General features: G+C 42.8%; 1 protein-coding gene across 7 annotated transcripts in view; it reads right to left on the bottom strand.

Annotated features, from left to right (window-relative positions):
* The window catches only part of lama5 (laminin, alpha 5), a 347,871-nt gene that overhangs the window by 162,369 nt on the left and 165,757 nt on the right, over positions 1 to 19,745 (bottom strand). For 6 of the 7 annotated variants that reach the window (XR_015863095.1, XM_088398876.1, XM_088398835.1 and 3 more), the window contains 4 exons: positions 17,750 to 17,888; positions 11,823 to 11,965; positions 11,504 to 11,607; positions 11,282 to 11,438 (listed from right to left, as the gene is read on the bottom strand). Coding sequence is in view for 6 of the 7 variants with exons in the window: in XM_088398876.1 (XP_088255002.1) it covers positions 11,282 to 11,438; positions 11,504 to 11,607; positions 11,823 to 11,965; positions 17,750 to 17,888 (543 nt within the window). In the remaining variant the exon portion in view is untranslated. The remainder of the gene's footprint in view (positions 1 to 11,281; positions 11,439 to 11,503; positions 11,608 to 11,822; positions 11,966 to 17,749; positions 17,889 to 19,745) is intronic. The other variant, XM_088398844.1, reaches the window with a different exon arrangement.

Genomic DNA, 19,745 nt, shown 5'->3' with positions numbered 1-19,745 from the left:
GACTTCAGTTCTGCATTCAACACCATTGTACCACAGCGACTCATCTGCAAACTCGACAAGCTGGGCCTCAGTACCTACCTCTGAAACTGGCTACTGGACTTCCTCTGTCAGAGGCCTCAGGTAGTTCGTGTTGTAGACAATATCTCCGCCAACATCACGCTGAGCACAGGGGCCCCCCAAGGCTGTGTGCTCAGTCCGCTGCTCTTCACTCTGCTGACACATGACTGCACTGCGACTTACAGTAGCAACCGCGTGCTGAAATATGCCGACGACACGACTCTGGTGGGTCTCATCACCGGGGGCGACGAGACTCAATGCAGGTCGGAGGTCGACCTTCTGGCCACGTGGTGCAGGGACAACAACCTCCTGCTGAACGTCGACAAGACCAAGGAGATTGTTGTTGACTTCCGGAAGGGTCGCACCCAACACCTACCACTGACCATCGACGGTGCTGTGGTGGAGAGAGTGAGCAGCACCAGATTCCTGGGGGTGCACATCAGTGGGGACCTCTCCTGGACCACCAACACTGCGTCACTGGCGAAGAGAGCTCAGCGCCGCCTGTACTTCCTGTGGAAACTAAGGCGAGCGAGTGCTCCTCCGGCCATCATGACCTCATTCTACTGTGGCACCATTGAGAGCATCCTCTCCAGTAGTATCACTGTGTGGGGTGGGAGCTGCACTAAATGCAACATGAAGGCCCTGCAGCGCATAGTGACCACAGGTAGTAAGATTATTGGTGCCTCACTCCCCTCCCTGAAGGACATTTACACCTCCCATCTCACCCGCAAAGTGACCACGATTGTGTGTGATGTGAGTCACCCTGCTCACTCCTTGTTTGATCCTCTGCCCTCTGGTGAAGAGGTACAGGAGTCTGCGCTCCCGCACCACCAGACTGGCCAACAGCTTCATACTCCGGGCTGTTAGGATCCTGAACTCTCTCCCCCCTTGTCAGGGTTTTTCAGATTATCCTTATCGTATGATTATGTTGGAATGTAACCAGTAATAAATAAACTAGCTTGGCCCATCCTACACAACGTCGTAAAACACCCCCTGATATGTTTTGACTAGAGGACAAGGGCTTTCTCTATCCAGTCCACTCTTACCCCCACTCTGTTTTTCTTGATAAATATGCCCTTGCTGGAGGGAGAGGCAGACTTCATTCCTTCAACGGGTGAACTCTCCACCTGCAGGTGCCTAAAAGGACTTGTTTGTCTCCTGTGTGGTTCTTGCAAACTAAGTTGGCGTGAGCGCAACTCTAACATTTTGGTGCCGAAACCCGGGACCTCTAATACCCGCCATCTGGCTGACGGAGGACGACACGCTGTACACCGTCGACGGGCCAGTGTCCATTAGCTGGACCTGGTAAAGAAAGACCTGGGAAGGAAATTCTTCGCTGGGCCAGCATCTTAGGTCTGCTTTCGTCTGACAGGGGTGGATTGACGGGACCCGGCAGTGCAACGAACCAGGGGACAAGTAAGTTAAAGGCCTGAAGTTGTGTGATTGTGTTGTTGTGAAATGCGTAAAAAGCCACAGGTGCACGAGATACGGGTTTGGTTTGTCCGAGCTATGAGATACGGCTTTGGTTTGTCCGGGCTATGAGGATACGGCTTTGGTTTTTCCAAGCCATGACACAGTTGGGATTCTAGTCCCAGTGGAAGGAACGGGCTAAGAAAAAACAGAGCTTCTTTTCCCTAATTGAAGAAGGGCGTAGATTCTTTTTTTTGTCCGTTTTTCTAAGCTGTTTGGAAGGGTTTTACACCCATCCTGAATAGGCCTAAAAATAAAAAGCGCTTGAGTTTGTGTGGTTGAGATTGTGACTGGTAGGATAAATTGACTAAATAGCAGTTCTAGCATTGATCCACGGCAATAATACAGGCTAGTAATTTGTTGAAAGGTCAATTTAAACCTGCATTGAGGATCCTCAAAGAAATAAATAAATAAAGAAATAATAATAATAATAATATTTTTGAGAAAAAGAAATTGTAAAACCTAAAACTACTAAAATTAAGATGGGAAATAAAAACGCTAAATCTCTACCTCTTGACGGAGATGAGAAGTACATGGCGAGTAGATTTCTTAATTGTATGCAATATATGCCGAAGTGGAAGAAAAAGTATGGAGTAGAAGGGAAGTTGAAAGTTGAAGTGTGGAAGATAGTAGTTGATGTTTTGGAAGAGAGTGTGGATAGAAAGACAAATGGACTAAAAAAGAAAAGAAAAGAGAAAGAATTGGATTGTGCTAAAATGTGGTTGAAAGCTTCACAAGAGAGAAGAGAACAAATCCAAAAGACAAAAGTTAGAAAGATGAAAGGTGATGAGGCTGAGGTGGACCAAGGGCCCATCTGGTGTAGGACTTTTAAAGTCCATTTCCCCAGTACAGATCAAACCAAGATCAGAGTGGCGTCCAAGAGTTAAGCAATATCCTTTAAAACAGGAAGCAATGAATGGGATTGCCCCTGTTACAAATGATCTTTTGACAGGAGGAATCATTAGGGAGTGCGCGGATTCTCCTTGCAACACTCCCATTTTTCCAGTCCAAAAGGCCAACAAAATTGATTGGCGAATGATACAAGATTTACGAGCAGTGAATGATGCAGTGCAGACAAGAGCACCCAATGTGCCTGACCCATACACACTTCTGAACACTTTGAAACCTAATCAGAAGTTTTTCACAGTAATTGATCTCAGCAATGCATTTTTCTCAGTGCCAATTCACCCAGACTCACAGTTTTGGTTCACTTTTACCTTTAAAGGACAAAGCTATACATACACCAGATTGCCACAAGGATTTGCTGATAGTCCAACTATTTTCATTCAAGCTATCATGGCCTGTTTGGCTGATTTTCAGATGTCAAACAAAAGCCAACTTCTAGTTTATGTAGATGATCTCCTGGTAGCCTCTGAAACTGAAGCTGCTTGCAAGGCAGACTCCTTAGCATTGTTACACTATCTCTGCAAAAGAGGGAATAAAGTGAGCAAAAATAAGTTACAATGGGTCAGACAGGAAGTGAACTATTTAGGTCACACTTTGTCGACTTCTGGAAGACAGATACAGAGAACCAGAAAGCAGATTATTGCAGATGCACCAAAACCTGAAACAAAAAAACAAACGATGTCATTTTTGGGGCTCTGCAATTACTGCAGAGCATGGATCCCACATTATGCGGAAAAAACACAACCGCTGCTGGATATTGCGCATGGGGTCCCCATGGCAATGACAGACAAAATAATGTGGACACCAGTAGCGGATGATGCTTTTGTAGTGCTGAAACAGGCTCTGATGGAAACCACAACTCTTATCTTGCCAGACTACAATAAAACCTTTGTGCAAACAGCAGACTGCAGGAATGGTTTTATGACCTCAGTGTTGCTGCAGAGTCATGGCAGCAAACTAAGACCAATTGCATTTTATTAAAAAAAACTGGATCCAGTGGCTCTGTCTTTGCCAGACTGTGTCCAAGCGGTATACACGGCAGCGCTAGCAGGGGGACAATCTGCAGATGTGGTGCTCTTTCACAAAATGGAGCTGCTCGTTCCACATGCTGTAGATGTGTTGCTGCTGCAAAGCAAAATGAACTTTTTGTCACCAGCCAGACATCTGTCCTTCACTGCTATACTTCTGTCACAACCAAATATGGTGATAAAGACATGCACAATCCTTAACCCGGCAACGTTGATCCCGTTGCCAGGGGATGGAACCCCACATTACTGTTTGGATGGTACAGAACATCTACAGCTGCCCAGAGAAGATTTAAGTGACAGGCCACTTGACAAAGGGGAAAAGTGGCTTGTGGATGGTTCATGTTCAAAGGATCCTAAAGGGAAACAATCAAAGTGGTTATGCAATTGTGAAATTGCCAAACCAGATTGTTGAAGCAGAGAAGCTTCCATACAACAGGTCAGCACAGGCTGCTGAGCTAATTGCACTAACAAGAGCTTGTCAATTAGCGGAAGATAAGGAAGTCACTGTATACACAGACAGTCAGTATGCGTTTTCTACTTTGTTCTATTTTGCAAAACAATGGGAGCGCAGAGGGATGACAACATCAACCGGTAAACCGGTTACCAATGCCTCCTTGTGAAAAGACTTGTTGCAGGCCATTCTTTTACCTGCTAAACTAGCTATGTGTAAATGTGCTGCTCGCACCACAGGCAGAGATGAAGTCTCAAATGGAAACAGATTAGCAGACAAAATTGCGTAAGAAGCAGCAGCAGGGAGACATGGCCATGATTTTTTTTTAATGGATTCAGAGGACACGCAACTCATAGATAAAACTATACTGACAGATATGCAGGGCAATGCTCCAGTGGCGGAAAAACGAATGTGGACGACAAAAGGTGCAATAGTGGATACAGATAATATCCACCGCATTGATGACAAACCTGTTTTACCAAAATCACTTTTTAAGGCAGCAGCACTTGCGACACATGGGCCTTGCCATGTGTCGACAGGAGGGATGAAGTCCATCATACATCAACAATTCACTACCTTTGTTTTAGATGCTTACTTGAAAAAAATTTGTAAAGCATGTCCTGTTTGCGTGAAACATAATCCACAAGGAAACATGAGACCTAAGAGAGGCTCATTTCCAAAACCGTCTTATCCATTTCAAATCATGCATATGGATTTTATTGAACTCACACAAAGTGGACCTCACAAATACTGCCTAGTGACGATTGATGCATTTTCCAAATGGGTGGAAATAGTTCCATCTAAACGCGCAGATGCCTTAACAGTGGCAAAAGCCATTTGCAAAGCCATCATACCGACTCATGGTATCCCCCAAACCATTTACAGTGACAATGGTCCACACTTTGTGAACCAAGTTGTGCAGAACACGGCTGTACACTTTGGGATAACGTTAAAAAAAACACTGCGCTTGGCATCCTTCAAGCGCTGGCCTGGTTGAACGGGCAAACTTCACCATCAAAACCAGGTTAAAAAAATGCATGGAAACAACAGGCAGACCTTGGCCAGAGTGCCTCGACTTAGTGAAGCTCTATATGAGAATTACTCCCACTTCAGAAGGACTAACACCTTTTGAAATCATACATGGGAGACCATATAGACTACCAGTGTTCCCTGCAGATTTGCAAAAAGCAGATGAAGAACAGTCCTTGGCAGATTATCTAATCAGGTCGCTCAAACTGAAAGATGTGTCAAATGCAAATTTACTGCTGCCTGAACTCTCGCACTCACAGGTGGACAACCCTATCAATCCAGGAGACTGGGTCTACATCAAGATCATCAAAAGAAAGAACTGGGCCAGCCCACGGTGGGAGGGACCGTTCCAAGTTTTGATTGCTAACCCCACGACAGTAAAGATTTCTCAATGGCCCAGTTGGATTCACCTCAGCCACTGCAAGTTGCAGAGAGTGCCGGACCCCTAATTCGGAGTGGTGGGGAAGGCTAACTACAAAGGAGCCCCATCGTTAAGGGTGGCGTGTCTCAATGTTGGTGAAGCAAACAACGATCCCCACTCCGCTAGGCGAGGGGATGTCCCGGTGTCTCTGCCATCCTAGTAGCAACGGGGCTCCATATGCCAGATGGATCCTCTGCTGCGTTGTGGTTGGAGCGTGCTATGGTCTATGGACTCATCTGAACAGACCAAGTGACAATGTTGACCGTGGAAAACGATGGTCGCATGATGAGAACTTTGAGGACTGGTCATGGGACCCCAGAAACCCATACGAAACCAACACTTGGTACCGGTATGTGAAGTTCACTGTGAGAGCTCACACACAGGAGGGGTGTTATGTGTGTTCAAAACTCCCCCCTTCCTCCACGCAAGTTCACTTGGAGGCCAGAGCAATGAATGTCACTGAAGCGAAATGTATGGCATCCATGGGAGGTGTTGGATATCAACTGCTGTCACAGTCAAGGATGCCGACCCTTACCGCCCTGGACTTGCAAACGGTGCCTGTGATCAGCTATTCTGGACAAATCTCAATGTGACTGTTAAAGGACAAACAATACCGCAAGTGGCCGACACAAAGAGACCAGCTGGAGTGAATTACACATGTTGCATTCAAGGTAACGGGACCCACGTCTGCATTAACGATGACTGCTCTCCAGGAGGAAACTGGATGGGAGCTTTGGACATCACCGATGAGTGTCAAGATAAGAGAGCCATTTCAGGTGGTGAGGGCTCTCTGACCAACATGGCTGCACCATCGAACGGAACATACTTCATACAGAATGGCTGGTGGCTTTGTGGTCACAAGGTTTATCCGATGCTGCCCGCCAACTGGACAGGAGTGTGTGCACCAGTGTGGGTGACGGACCACACCTACAGGATATGACATCATCAGCTGACAGAAGCACACAACTTTTCTGGACGTCGACGCAGGGCAGTTGCAACCTTTGACCCTCATGACCCTGTCTGGGGTGCGAACGTTCCAGACGACCATAAAGTATGGTCCGTCGGAGACAAAGTTGTTCTTGCGCTCTTTCCTCAGATTGGGGTTGGGAAACAATCACTCTTCATCGAGACACTGAACGATCGTTTTCAATACTTTGTGAATCTCTCACTACAAGTCGACGATGGACAAAATAGAGAGATTCAGGCTATTAGACTGATGGTCTTGCAAAACAGGATGGTTCTGGACTTGTTGACGGCAGCACAAGGTGGTGTGTGCCACATCATTGGGACTTCCTGTTGCACATACATACCGGAAGAAAATGACACCCACATCAACGACGCCATGAATTAACTGAAGAACTTACAGCAGGCCATGTCTAATGACAAGGTCCCACATCAGTTTGATTTCTTTTCATGGCTATTCTCTGGCAACTGGTGGCAACTACTGTTGAAATTGCTGTCTCCTGTGCTTGTTGTGCTGGTGGTGTTGTGCTTGTTTATGACCTGTTATCCCATGTTTGAAGCCTGCTGTGACGAGGTTTGTGTCTTCTACTGTAGCCCAAGTTCATATACAACTTCTTAGAGATGACGGATGTGATGACGATAATGAAATGGATGCGTAGATGCTGTTCTGCTGGGCATGTTTTACAGAAACTTGATAATTTGACCATCGAAAATGCTTCGCAAGTGATGGATACAATGATGTACTGTTTCTGTGTTTTTCTTTTTATTTTTTCTTTATTGATAGCATTCTGGTCGCCTAAGGCAGAGGGACCGTGTGAGAATTTTCCTGCTAATAACATCTGCCCAGCAGGTTTTTCGCTTACCCAATAAATTTGATCTGGGGTATTAAGGTAATACCTCATCTTCACTGGAGAGTGTTGCTATCATTGTTTGTTGTTTTTTATTTTTACTATTCTTCTTTCTTCATTTTATATATATATATATATATTTTTTTTTTTTTGCTTGACTTTTTTGTTTGGGGTGGCATAATCATATGACAAAGCAGGAGGGAGATGTCAGGGTTTTTCAGATTATCCTTATCGTATGATTATGTTGGAATGTAACCTGTAATAAATAACCTAGCTTGTCCCATCCTACACAACGTCGTAAAACACCCCCTTATATGCTTTGACTAGAGGACAAGGGCTTTCTCTATCCAGTCCACTCTTACCCCCACTCTGTTTTTCTTAATAAATATGCCCTTGCTGGAGGGAGAGGCAGACTTCATTCCTTCAACGGGTGAACTCTCCTCCTGCAGGTGCCTATAAGGACTTGTTTGTCTCCCGTGTGGTTCTTGCAAAATAAGTTGGAGTGAGCGCAACTCTAACACCCCTCCTGTGAAACGTCCTGTACTTTTGCGCTATATTCTGACTGTCTGCTGTATGCACACTTGCTCCATTTTTGCGCCTCTTATTTATTATGTTATTTGTTTATTTATTATTTATTCATCACTCTTATTTATTCATTGTTTGTGCCTTCTTGTTTTTACTTTTTGTGTTGTTTACTTGTATGTAGTATATTGTGTACTATGTCTTGTCACCGTGGGATAGTGGGAAACGTAATTTCGATGTCTTTGCATGTCTTGGCATGTGAAGAAATTGACAATAAAGCAGACTTTGACTTTGACAATTCATTTCTTTTTATGGCGGCATTCTCATACTTATCCAAATCCAATTGCTAGAAGGCGCATTGAGTTTCTGTCATATCGCAACTAGATTGCTTTCTGATTTCGTGTATAAGACTCATTGGAAATGTAGCCCTACTTGCCTAATGTGAGCTATTTTTCGTGGTGAGTTTCCAATGTTTCAATGAGGATAAGTATTGCAGTCTGCGGGACTGAGTGGTAAATGTTAACTTAAATTCCTTCCTATAGTATATTTTCACATTTATGTGTGCATTCTTATTTACAAGTTATTGCTAACAGGCCTCTATGTTTTCAACAAACCAGAACTAGAACTACTTTCTGCTTCTGTGTCTAAGCATCATGGGAAAATGTAATGCTTCTATTGCCAATTTGTCACAATAAAAGCAGACCTTTTCTGGCGGCATATTCCCAATGTTACAAAGTGGGACTGGTACGGCGCGAGGTAAACGAAACAGCCAACTTCAAGCAATAAAGACTGGCTATTAGTGAGAGCTGGTCTCTAGATTAACATTTTTTACTAGGAACACAGCAGCCACTAACTTGAAATTTTAGTAGCGCTGGAAGAAAATTTAGGGTAAAATACTAATAAATACTTACATGAAAAAAACATTTTCAATTCATATTTTACCGTGCAATTTTCGACAACATAAACCCTAAGAAGTATAAGTTATACATCTTAAATACAAAGAATTATAAACAGTTGTCTCTTGTACATAGTATGTGCTCTGTGACTGACTGGGGGCCAGTCAAGGATTTGTCCCCTCTGGCACACTAGCCTTATTGGAGCGAAAGAAAGCACTAATCATCATCTGGCTGATTGTTTCTTGTTAGAAGTTATTCAAGGTCCGATATTTAAGTCTTTTTAGGTGGTGGGCTTGTCGAATGCCAAATTGGCCCATATATTCATAATATCATACAAGTATCAAGTAACATATGTTTTAGTGATTCTTTTATAGGTTTGAGATTGTGTGTGACCATTGAGATGGTAACCTGGGTGTTCATCTGAACAATAATCTGGACTGGACCCATAACACAAACACACTTTACAAAAAAGGACAGAGTAGACAGTATATTCTCAGAAGGCTGAGGTTTTATGTGGTGCAGCTCAGTGGTCTAGTGGTAGAGTGTCCGCCCTGAGACTGGAAGGTTGTGGGTTCAAACCCTGGCCGAGTCATACCAAAGACTATAAAAAAATGGGACCCATTGCCTTCCGGCTTGGCACTCAGCATTAAGGGTTGGAATTGGGGGGTTAGATCACCAAATGATTCTCGAGCGCGGCACCGCTGCTGCTCACTGCTCCCCTCTCCCCCAGGGGATGGATCAAAATCACATGGGGATGGGTTAAATGCAGAGGACAAATTTCACCACACCCAAATGTGTGTGTGATGACGATCGTTGGGACTTTAACTTTTTTTTAAGTTTAAGGGCACTCCTTAAGACCTTCTTTGACTCAGTGGTGGCCTTTGTCATTTTGGCATGGTCTGCTGGGGGGGCAGCATCACAGCAGCTAACAGGAAGATCATTCAGAGGCCCAGCTCCGTTCGCAGATGCCCTCTGCAACTTGTGGAGGAGGTGAGAGTAGAGCAAAGCCAACCTATCCTATCCTCCATGCTGGACAGAGACTCTCACTGCTTCCATCACACACTTACTGCACAGATGATCACCTCAAAGTGTACCTCAGGAGATCCCACATTGAGGTCTTGATGGGGATAGGGAGCAATATTGTAAAATTTGGTCAATATATGGTGTTCCCATTTTTGTGCCAACATAATGCTGCTGGTTATCATTTAATACACGGCGCTATTTTGGGAACAGATGACGTAATTCTCCCTTTGACTCACCACTTGGGTGATACCAAGCTAAGTCAAGTTACCTCCATCGAACGAGCTACTGGTTTGTGTTCTTCCTTGTTCTTGATCTCTCTGCAAAGAATCTTGGTCTTTGTAGGACAAGAACCGCTTTTATGCAGTACATCCTTGCCATAGCAATCCTAAATTACCGTATTTTCGGCACCAGACGGCGCACTTAAAACCCTTAAATGTTTCCAAAAAACGAGGGTGCGCCTTTTGTGTGGACCGTATTCCAAAATCTGTAAATCGTTTTGTTTTGTTTCCGCCACACAGAGACGTAATATACTGGCATAATATGTTGACCTGATGAACCAATCAAAGGACATTACGTTTTACGTAGATCGGGGCAGAAAACCAATGAGAGGATTGTACATAACACAGAGTATGTACCCTAACTGTTTAATTTGGATAGAAGATAAGGACTTTGATGGATTTGCGTATTGATATCGATTAACAATGTGAGTACAATACAATACATGATTAAACAGTACAATAAATTACAACTGAACTCACTGTCTTGCTCCCGTGACGTTTTTTTTGTTTTGTTTTTTTACCGAAAGTTATGGCATGCATACACCGTATAATGTGGTGCATCCTATGTGTGAATTAAGCACAGTTAAGACGTGGGTTTGGTAACCGGCTCTTTATTTAACAAACTCCCGGAATTGAGTCTGCACATTTTAACCCGAAGCGCCTTATGGTGCGGAAAATACGGTACATATATATTGCTCTCTCTGCGGCCTTTTCACACTGTTTTCTGTCTGCTGCAAAAATGGCCTTGTCGCAAGTGGTCAGGCTTTTTGAGAACCGTTTACCCCACTCAGTGTAGGAACGAATTCAGTGCATATATGCATTATTTGGCAGCTCAGTGTCGCACTGGTTAGCACGTCCGCCTCACAGTTAGGAGGGTGCGGGTTCGATTCCACCTCCGGCCCTCCGTGTGGAGTTTGCATGTTCCCCCCGTGCCCACATGGGTTTTCTCCGGGCACGCTGATTTCCTCCAACATCCCAAAAACAGGCTTGGTAGGCCGATTGAGCTCTCCAAATTCTCCCTAAGTGTGAATACGAGTGCAAAGGGGTTGTTCGTCTCTGTGTGCCCTGAGATTGGCTGGCAACCAGTTCAGGGTGTACCCCGCCTACTGCCCGGTGACTGCTGGGATAGGCTCAAGCACAACCGTGGGGACAAGCGGTGTCGAAAATGCATTATTTAGTTTTAATAAAAAATCATCTACACTAAACCACGTAAGTGCATTTTAAAGGGCGTTTACAAACATGTGCGATCGCCGACTACGATTCTCTCATCTGAATTCTCATTACCATCGCTACACTGTCACTTGTTATTATTGTATTATTGTGAAGAGCTTCTAATTTGTGCTATATTAATGCAAGCCCAGAGACAAACACAGGAATTCATGCTCTTACATCGTAGCCACTGCAGACAGCCATGTTCGGATGGCGAAGAGTAAGCCTTTCGGTGGGGCAGGGGCGTGGCAGGTGGTTGTCATAGCGACAAATGGCGTCATTGCCAGACACAGAAGGGAAGGCGTCCAGAGACAAGTACGTGTATTGTAAGCAGCTGCTGAGACACAAAAAAATATATAATAGTTGTAGCACATAGGAAACAAGCAAAAGCAACATTTTTACTTGTGGCTAGCATCCAGTGGAGAGCTGAACATGCATGGGTCTGTAATATGCATTTGCAGGATGGGAGCCTCGTAGTAGGAGCTTGGCAGAAGGACCAAAAAATCCTGAGCAAAAGGATTATTATGTCATTATTATACACACACACATATGCACACGCACAAGCATACGCACACACACAAACACACGCACACACTAAAACACAAACACACACACACACACACATACGCGCACACACACACACACACACACACACACACACACACACACACACACACACACACAGACACATATTCAAGGCATAATGACTCATGAATCTCACAAGGAGAACTCCTTCAGCCTCTATGAACACTGCCCAAGCTCCAGGGTTGAGAACAAATGGTTCCACAAAGTTGTTCTGGGGAATGTTGACAAAGCTTGGGCCCGTGGTGGGAGCAAAGACAATCTGCTTGGACTGCTCAGAACCTGGAAGATCATCAACATTATTATAGTACAAACCGGATTCAGTTGAAGTTGGGAAATTGTGTAAAATGTAAATAAAAACAAAATACAACGATTTGAAAATCCTTCTCAACCCATATTCAATTGAATACACTACAAAGACAACATATTTAATGTTCAAACTGATAAACTTAATTGTTTTTTGGCAAATAATAATTAACCTAGAATTTCATGGCTGCAACACGTCCAGTAGAAGTTGGGAAAGGTGGCAAAAAATACTGAGAAAGCTGAGAAAAGCTCATCAAACACCTATTTGGAAAATCCCACATGTGATCAGGCTAATTGGGAATAAGTGGGTACCATGATTGGGTATAAAAGGAGCTTCCCCAAACATGCTCAGTAATTCACAAGCAAGGATGGGGCGAGGTTCACCACTTTGCCTGAGAAAATAGTTGAACAGTTGAAGAACAACATTTCTCAAAGCAAAATTGCAAGGAATTTAGGGTTTTCAACATCTACGGTCCATAATATCATCAAAAGGTTCAGAGAATCTGGTGAAATCACTGCACGTAAGCACCACGGCCGGAAACCAAGACTGAATGACCGTGACCTTCAATCCCTCAGACGCAGCGATGAGGACTGGAGTCACTGTGACTTGGACTCGAGTCAACTCGAGTCGCTGTTTTGATGACTTGTGACTTGACTTGACAAAAAATAAAAAAACTTGAGACTCGACTTGGTCTTGGAAGTTAAAGACCCGGGACTTGACTTGAGACACGATCACTTGAATGACTTCAGAGTTATTTTGTTTATGTTTTCAGTTTGAATATAAAATTAATAATACATTTTAAAAAATAATATAACATGGTAGGAGCGCAGGCTGAGAATGGCGTTGTAATGATTGGATCACTACCCTGTCAATCAATCAGTCGTGCCCTCTCTACGTACCTAACGTGTTTATTGGAGAATCACGCCCCTTTATATCAGACATGCACAAACATGTCAGCGGGAGCGGTACTGCGAGTCATCACCTTCGGCTATCGTAATTACCTTTATGACGGCAAAAGATGGACAGCACAGTGCAAGATATGCAACAGAAACATTTCAGACAGCCAGACAACAACTTCAAACTTTGTCCGTCATTTGAAGAGCCATTCTGCCCAGTAGTTATCTTTGTAGCGTATTATAGTGTATTCAATTGAATATAGGTTGAAAAGGATTTTCAAATCATTGTATTTTGTTTTTATTTACATTTTACACAATTTCCCGACTTCAACTGAATCCGGTTTGTTTCACTTAGGTTTATTTTTGTGTGACAAAAACATGTTTGAGAATGTTGTAAAAATGAAGGGAGGAAGAGACGAGGGCAGGAAGAAGAAGGCAAAAGAAGAGGAAGCAGTGAAGAAAGAGGAGATTGTCGGCCACACAAGGTACTGTAACTTTCACCGCATCACAAATCTAGCCTACATAGCTGGCCATTGTTTACATGGAGATAGGAAATGAGCGGAGCACACTTTCATAGCCCACTCGTATTCTACACCCGTGTTCCTCTACGCCAGTCCTTCTCAAATAGTCGGGCGTGCCCCCCTGGGGCGCACAGTGTGTTACCAAGGGGGGCGCGTGAGACACCATGGAACATACTTTTCTTTTGGCTGTACTAGATTAAAGGGTAATTAGACATCCACGGCAGTAGGTGGGAGTGGCGGTATCACTGTAATAGTGTGCGCAAGGAATATTCGCTCTACAGTGTAGAGCGCACGGAACATACGCACACACAGCACAGAGCAGGCGGTAAAAAGTCCAGTGGGACACCATGGAAAAATATTTAACCGGGTTGAAAAGAACGGCGGAGACAGACGGAGATAAGCGAATTGAGAGTCACACGAAAGCTAACACAAGGAATTATGATGACGAGTACGTAGCGGTCGGTTTCAGTGTGACTACAATGGGAGATGAGGAAAGACCGGTGTGTTTACTGTGCCTTACAATCTTGGCAGCGGACAGTATGAAGCCAAATAAATTAAGGCGGCACTTAAAGTCATTGCACCCCATTCGCGCTGATAAGATGCTTGAGGTCTTTCAGCAAAACGGGCAGAATATTGCCAACAATCATCCCACTTAGTGAATGCTACTTCAGTCAAACAGCAAGCACTGTCAGCATCATATAAAGCAGCGTACCAAATTGCTCAGTGCAAAAAAAAAAAAAACACACCATTGCAGAAGAGCTGATACTACCTGCACCCGTGGATATGGTCTCCGTCATGCTGCCTCATTTTGATTAAAAAAAAAACAGCACAAATTGTTTTATTCATTTTTGTTTTGTAGGTTAAAATGTTTTATATATTGTGCTCCTGAGTTAATGTTGGTGATTTGATATTATATATTGTTGTTTTTTAATTTAATATTATGTATGTTTATTATTATTTTTATTGTATTTTTTCAGCATAAAATGGCAGTTGGTCATGAATGTTTATAGTTTATATAATTATAATTTAGTTTTTAATTTCAGGCGAAGTGATGCCCATTGAATCTGTTCTGTTACAGACTAAAAAAAATGTTATTAATAAAGTTATTCTTTATTGTAAATTGATCTTTCTTTTTTATTTTATTTTTATTTATTTAATGTTAATAACATGGGGGGGCGCAAAATGTTTTCTTCTCCCTAGGGGGGAGGCATCACAGAAAATGACTGAGAAGCACTGCTCTACGCTGACTCGTTCATGAACGTCAATAACATTGCAATTGTTTTCAATACAGTCCCTTGCTTAGTGCTGGCTTCTGGTTGCTCCTTTGCGAAGGTGAATGATAGACTTTGTCTCCCACTTTGTCTCGCTGAGCTCAAATTACTAAGACCTGTCCAAATCCACCAAGGTTTATGAAGGTGCCTTTACCATCATTAGAATAAAGTCTAAGTCTCCGACGGACTGAATCTTGTAGAAAGCACGTAACGATTGGAGGGGTCTGGTTGGTGACTGACATGTAGTGTGACATATCAAGACACACGATTGTATTTATCTTGTAGCCTGACAGCACGACCGCCGTCAATGACAAAACTCCGTGTCGTCTGAAAAGGGCATACTTCAGATTTGCTAGATTTTGTCTACTGGCTAGATCAAACCTGGGCAAATTACGGCCCGCGGGCCACATCCGGCCCTTTGTGCGTCCCTGTCCGGCCCGCATGAGCCCAATGGTAATTTAAAATAAATAAATAAATTAGTGTCGTGCGTACAATACAACTGTTTCGCTTTTATTTTGAAAGGTGTCGCACTTCCTTGTAGCGTACGTGTATGTGAGCTGTGCGTGAAGGTGAACAGTGCGAAGTAAAGTTGACAAGGAGCGCCGTGTTTTCAACAAGACATGGACTGCCAAGTATTTCTTTACAGAAATGAAAGGTAAAGCCATGTGCCTGATTTGTGGTACACAGGTCGCTGTGTTGAAAGAATATAATTTGAGTCGCCACTACACGACCAAGCATGAGAAAAAATACATCTGTCTGATAAACAGGGCGCATCAGAGGCTGATGCGTTGCTAGCAAAACTGCAAGCCCAACAAGGACTTTTTATACAACTTCACACCCAGAGATGGAGCGGCTATGTCATTTGAGGAAACGTTAAAGAAGTTAAGAATAAATTGATTAATAATTAAGAATAAATTGTACTGATTAATAATTGTTTTTTTATTTGACCTTTACACCACAATTTCACATAGCTTAATATAAACACAAACAGAATAATTGTATTCTTCTAATTACCAGTACCAACTATTTAAAATAAATAATTTAGTGCATTTTACAATGGAAGAAAATTGAGCAGGTTTAAGTTATCATAGGTGTGGCCCTCTGACACGACTCAGGTTTTTCATGTGGCCCCTTGGAAAAATTAATTGCCCACCCCTGGGCTAGATGGATGCTTGGGGGTCGTCAATATTGACACTGCAAAATTGGGACAAATAACGTATTGGAATCAGGTACTGGCCGGGTGGCTGTTAGGAACATCTCAGATCAAATGAGGAACCAGGAACCAACATGTTTGCTCAAGGTCTGGCAGGTAGCAGGCCTTTTTTGCCTTTCTTTCCATCCATGGTCAAGCGATCTGATGTATCACTCAATAAGAGGTGGGTAAAAGGGACGGCCCTTTCAACGATTTAATATTACATCCGTTCCTAATGCCATTCAGTAAACGGTAACCAGGGGGATTGTTTGGGCAAATACAAGACTCGACAGAAAAATGGAATCACCAGATATTTAACAAACTTTTCAATATTGCTCCCTTTCCCCATTATGACTTCAATGTGGGACCTCTGAAAGTACACTTTAAGGACTCGTTTCACAAAGTGCAAGAAATACAACAAGAGAGTGTCCTGTGGACTCGTGTCCTGGTACACGAGAAGCTAAACTCCGTACCGCTGCGTACCAGCCCATTTAGTGTACCCATATAAACATATGAACTTCTCTGAGTTTTGAACCATTTTAAAATGGTTATTCCACACCAAAAACACCCACAAAGGTGTCTTTTCATCCATTTACTCATTCTGGAGCATTCTTGCTCATTTCCCTCGCCACCTGAACCAGGTTCTCTCTTTGTTACATCACGAAGTGAAGAGCCACCGTCTGTACTGCCCCTGAAGACAAAACACGAGTCTAGAGAAGCTGTCCCTGCAACTTTAGATCATGTGATGTTTTTCTGAGTTTGATGCCAGGTAAAAAAGGCTGTGGGTAACAGTAGAGCATTGAGTGATTCTTATGAGAAATAATTCATGAATAAATATATAATAGATTATAGATAATATGATATGCGGTGGCTGCACGGTGAGGCACTGGTTAGCACGTCCGCCTCACAGTTCAGAGGTGGAGTATTCAATTCCGGCTCAGGCCTTCCTGTGTGGATTGTGCATGTTATGTTTATGTGAATTTCTGCTGGGTGCTCCGGTTTCCTCACGTTCTAAATACATGCATGGAGGGCCTATTGACCACTCCAAAGTGTCCGTAGGTGTGACTGTGGGTGTGAATGGCTGTTTGCCTTTACATATGTGCTCTGCAATTGGCTGGTGACCGGCATGCTCTTGACCCTCGTGAGGATAAGTGGTTCGGAAGATGAATGAATAATATGCTGTCATTGAACACACCACGAGTCTACTCACGAAATGTGTGAGTATAGCGGAAGCAAAGTTATATTGAACCAGTCGTCGTACTTCCAGGTTAGAAACAGACATCCAAATAACTCATATTTCATCAGAAATTAGACCGCCATTGTGTCATAATCATATATACGCCTGTATGAATGTGTGTGAATGGGTGAATGTGAGGCATTGTAAAGCACTTTGGGCACTATACGGTGTCGATAAAGTGCTGGATTAGGTTCAATCCATTATAATCAACTGGAAAGCTTAAAATAGCATGGTACAGACACTTTAAACCACTGAGTATGAGGGGAAGAAGTTGATGTGATGATGAGGAAAGGGAGGAGTTATGAGGGGAGGGAGACACAAGAGGAGGATGAAGGGGAAAAAGGTCGAAAGAAGAAAAAGAGATGATCCACAAAGGGAGGAAGAGGAAGAAGAGATGCGACAACGAAAGCAATAAGAAGCAATATGAGATGAGGAAGAACATCCACAAGAGAAGACAAAAGGAAAAATGGGAAAAGGAGAATGTATGGGAAGAAGAGAAAAAGGAAGAGATACAAGAGGAGTAGAAAACAAAAAAGGAGGTTTGTGCACTAAGCTGTGGCCACGCCCCATCGGCGGCATGAAGCTGAAAGACCATTTAGGAAGATGAAGAGCATAAAGAAATCGGATAGCAGCAGCACTCACAGTTGGCGCAGAAGTTTTTCCCATCATCCTCCAGCACAGACACTCGACCCCGGATATCTACGCCTTCCATGTTGGTGTAGCGCAGCACCATGCGGAAGAGGTCTGGAGAACCCACCCACACCGGCACCAGCACCTTTGACTGAATGCACAAGCACCAACACCAGGCACCCCAAGAGGGTGAAGGAAAGAAGAGAAAACACAAACACACTCATATCACAAATTCCATAACACAAACATGGCTGCAAGGCAATGTGATAGCATGTTGCATCAGAACTTCATTGATTTGTTTTCATGAGTGATTTAAAGCAGCTGGTGGGGTGTGTTGTTCGCACATCTGCCTCATGGTGAAAAGGCTCAGGGTTTGAATCTTTAAATTGTTTCTTTACTTAGTCATTATTCACAAAACAAAATACATTGAGAGCTTTCTAAGGCATTGCATGCACAGATCCACAAAAGTGAGACCGTATAATTGGATGGATTGATGATAAAATCTCAGCGAGCATTTTGGTGAGGAAAGGCAACAATAGACCTAAAAACCAGCTAAAACTAATTGCAATACTAAAAGCAATCAAAAGAGATGACAATAATATAGCTCAAAGTAATGTTGAAATGTAGTATTTTAACAGACCTGTCTGCTGATAATTGATTTGGCTTTAAATGAAACAACACTGATTTATATCTATTTGCACTGAAAGAAATTGGAGATAAACATAACAGGCACAATTTGACATTTTTGTGCTTCATTGATGCTTCATGGTAACCATATTTTTAGAATTGTCTTAAAGTGAGGCTCATAATTTTCTTAGGTCAAATCCTAGTTTACTGGTACTCACATTCAACAATGAGTGAAATGGGACAATATAACATCAGTTCCCTTGGTCAGAAATAAAGAATAAATACTTCCTAATGAATACCGTAATTTCCGGACTATAAGTCGCGGTTTTTTTCATAGTTTGGGTGGGGGGGCGACTTATACTCAGGAGCGACTTATATATGTGTTTTTTTCACAAATTTTTACTTGATTATTAAGATATCACTTAAAAGTATAGTTGACCACTTCCCATGTTATTTTTAGTATAGTTGATCACTTAACATGCTTTTATATCTTTATCTTGAACATATTCAAAACATAAAAAATAGAGAAAACATCAAATAAAGCAATTAACACTTTAAAGCACCATATCCAAGTCCACTGTCTGTTTGCTCCTCTTATATTTATTATTATTATTTATTATTATTTGTTTATTTATCATTTATTCAACACTCTTATTTATTCATTGTTTATGCCTTCTTGTTTTTTTTTGTGTTGCTTGTATGGATATGTGTACTATCTCACCGAGGGATAGTGGGAACGTAATTTCAATCTCTTTGTGTGTCTTGGTATATGACAAAAAAAAAAAAAAAAAAAAAAAATCGACAATAAAGCAGACTTTGTCTTTGATAAAACAACCAAATAAACAAAACAAAAAACTACATCTGAAAAAAAATATATTTTCAGACGAAGCTGGATGAGGGCGCTTTAAATTTCACCGTTGGCCGTGACTCATCAACTGGGTGGGCTTAAGAAAAATGGCACCAAAAAGAAAGTCATATTTTGCAAGTTACAAACTTCAAGTTGTAAAATATGCAGCTGAAAACAGTAATCGAGCAGCAGAAAGAAAGTTTGGAGAACCGTGATGTACCAATGGATTACTATTTCAAGTGACGTCATGGGCACCGCGCGGCGCGACCCACGTAAGTACGACCGGCATCATTAGCGGTGATCATTTCTAAGTGACACGGAGGACAAAGAGTTTAAAGGAATTAAGGATTTGGAATGACATAGAAGAAAAACTTCTATGAAAAACTATTATGGCTTTTACGCACGCCCGGTCCTACTCTACTGAGTCGGGGGCCGTCGCTCGGTCGAGTGGCTGTCCGCGAACGGTGCATGGGGCCCGGACATGGCCATTACGCACGCCCGGTCCTCTGCTGTGGAGCTATCGTCTCTGGAAGT

The sequence above is a fragment of the Syngnathus floridae genome, chromosome 2 (genome assembly GCF_059516105.1).
Source record: "Syngnathus floridae isolate MCC-2025c chromosome 2, RoL_Sflo_1.0, whole genome shotgun sequence".
Classification (NCBI taxonomy): Eukaryota; Metazoa; Chordata; class Actinopteri; order Syngnathiformes; family Syngnathidae; genus Syngnathus; species Syngnathus floridae.
Note: the sequence above shows the minus strand (reverse complement) of the source record. Positions and strands in the feature narration are given on the sequence as shown.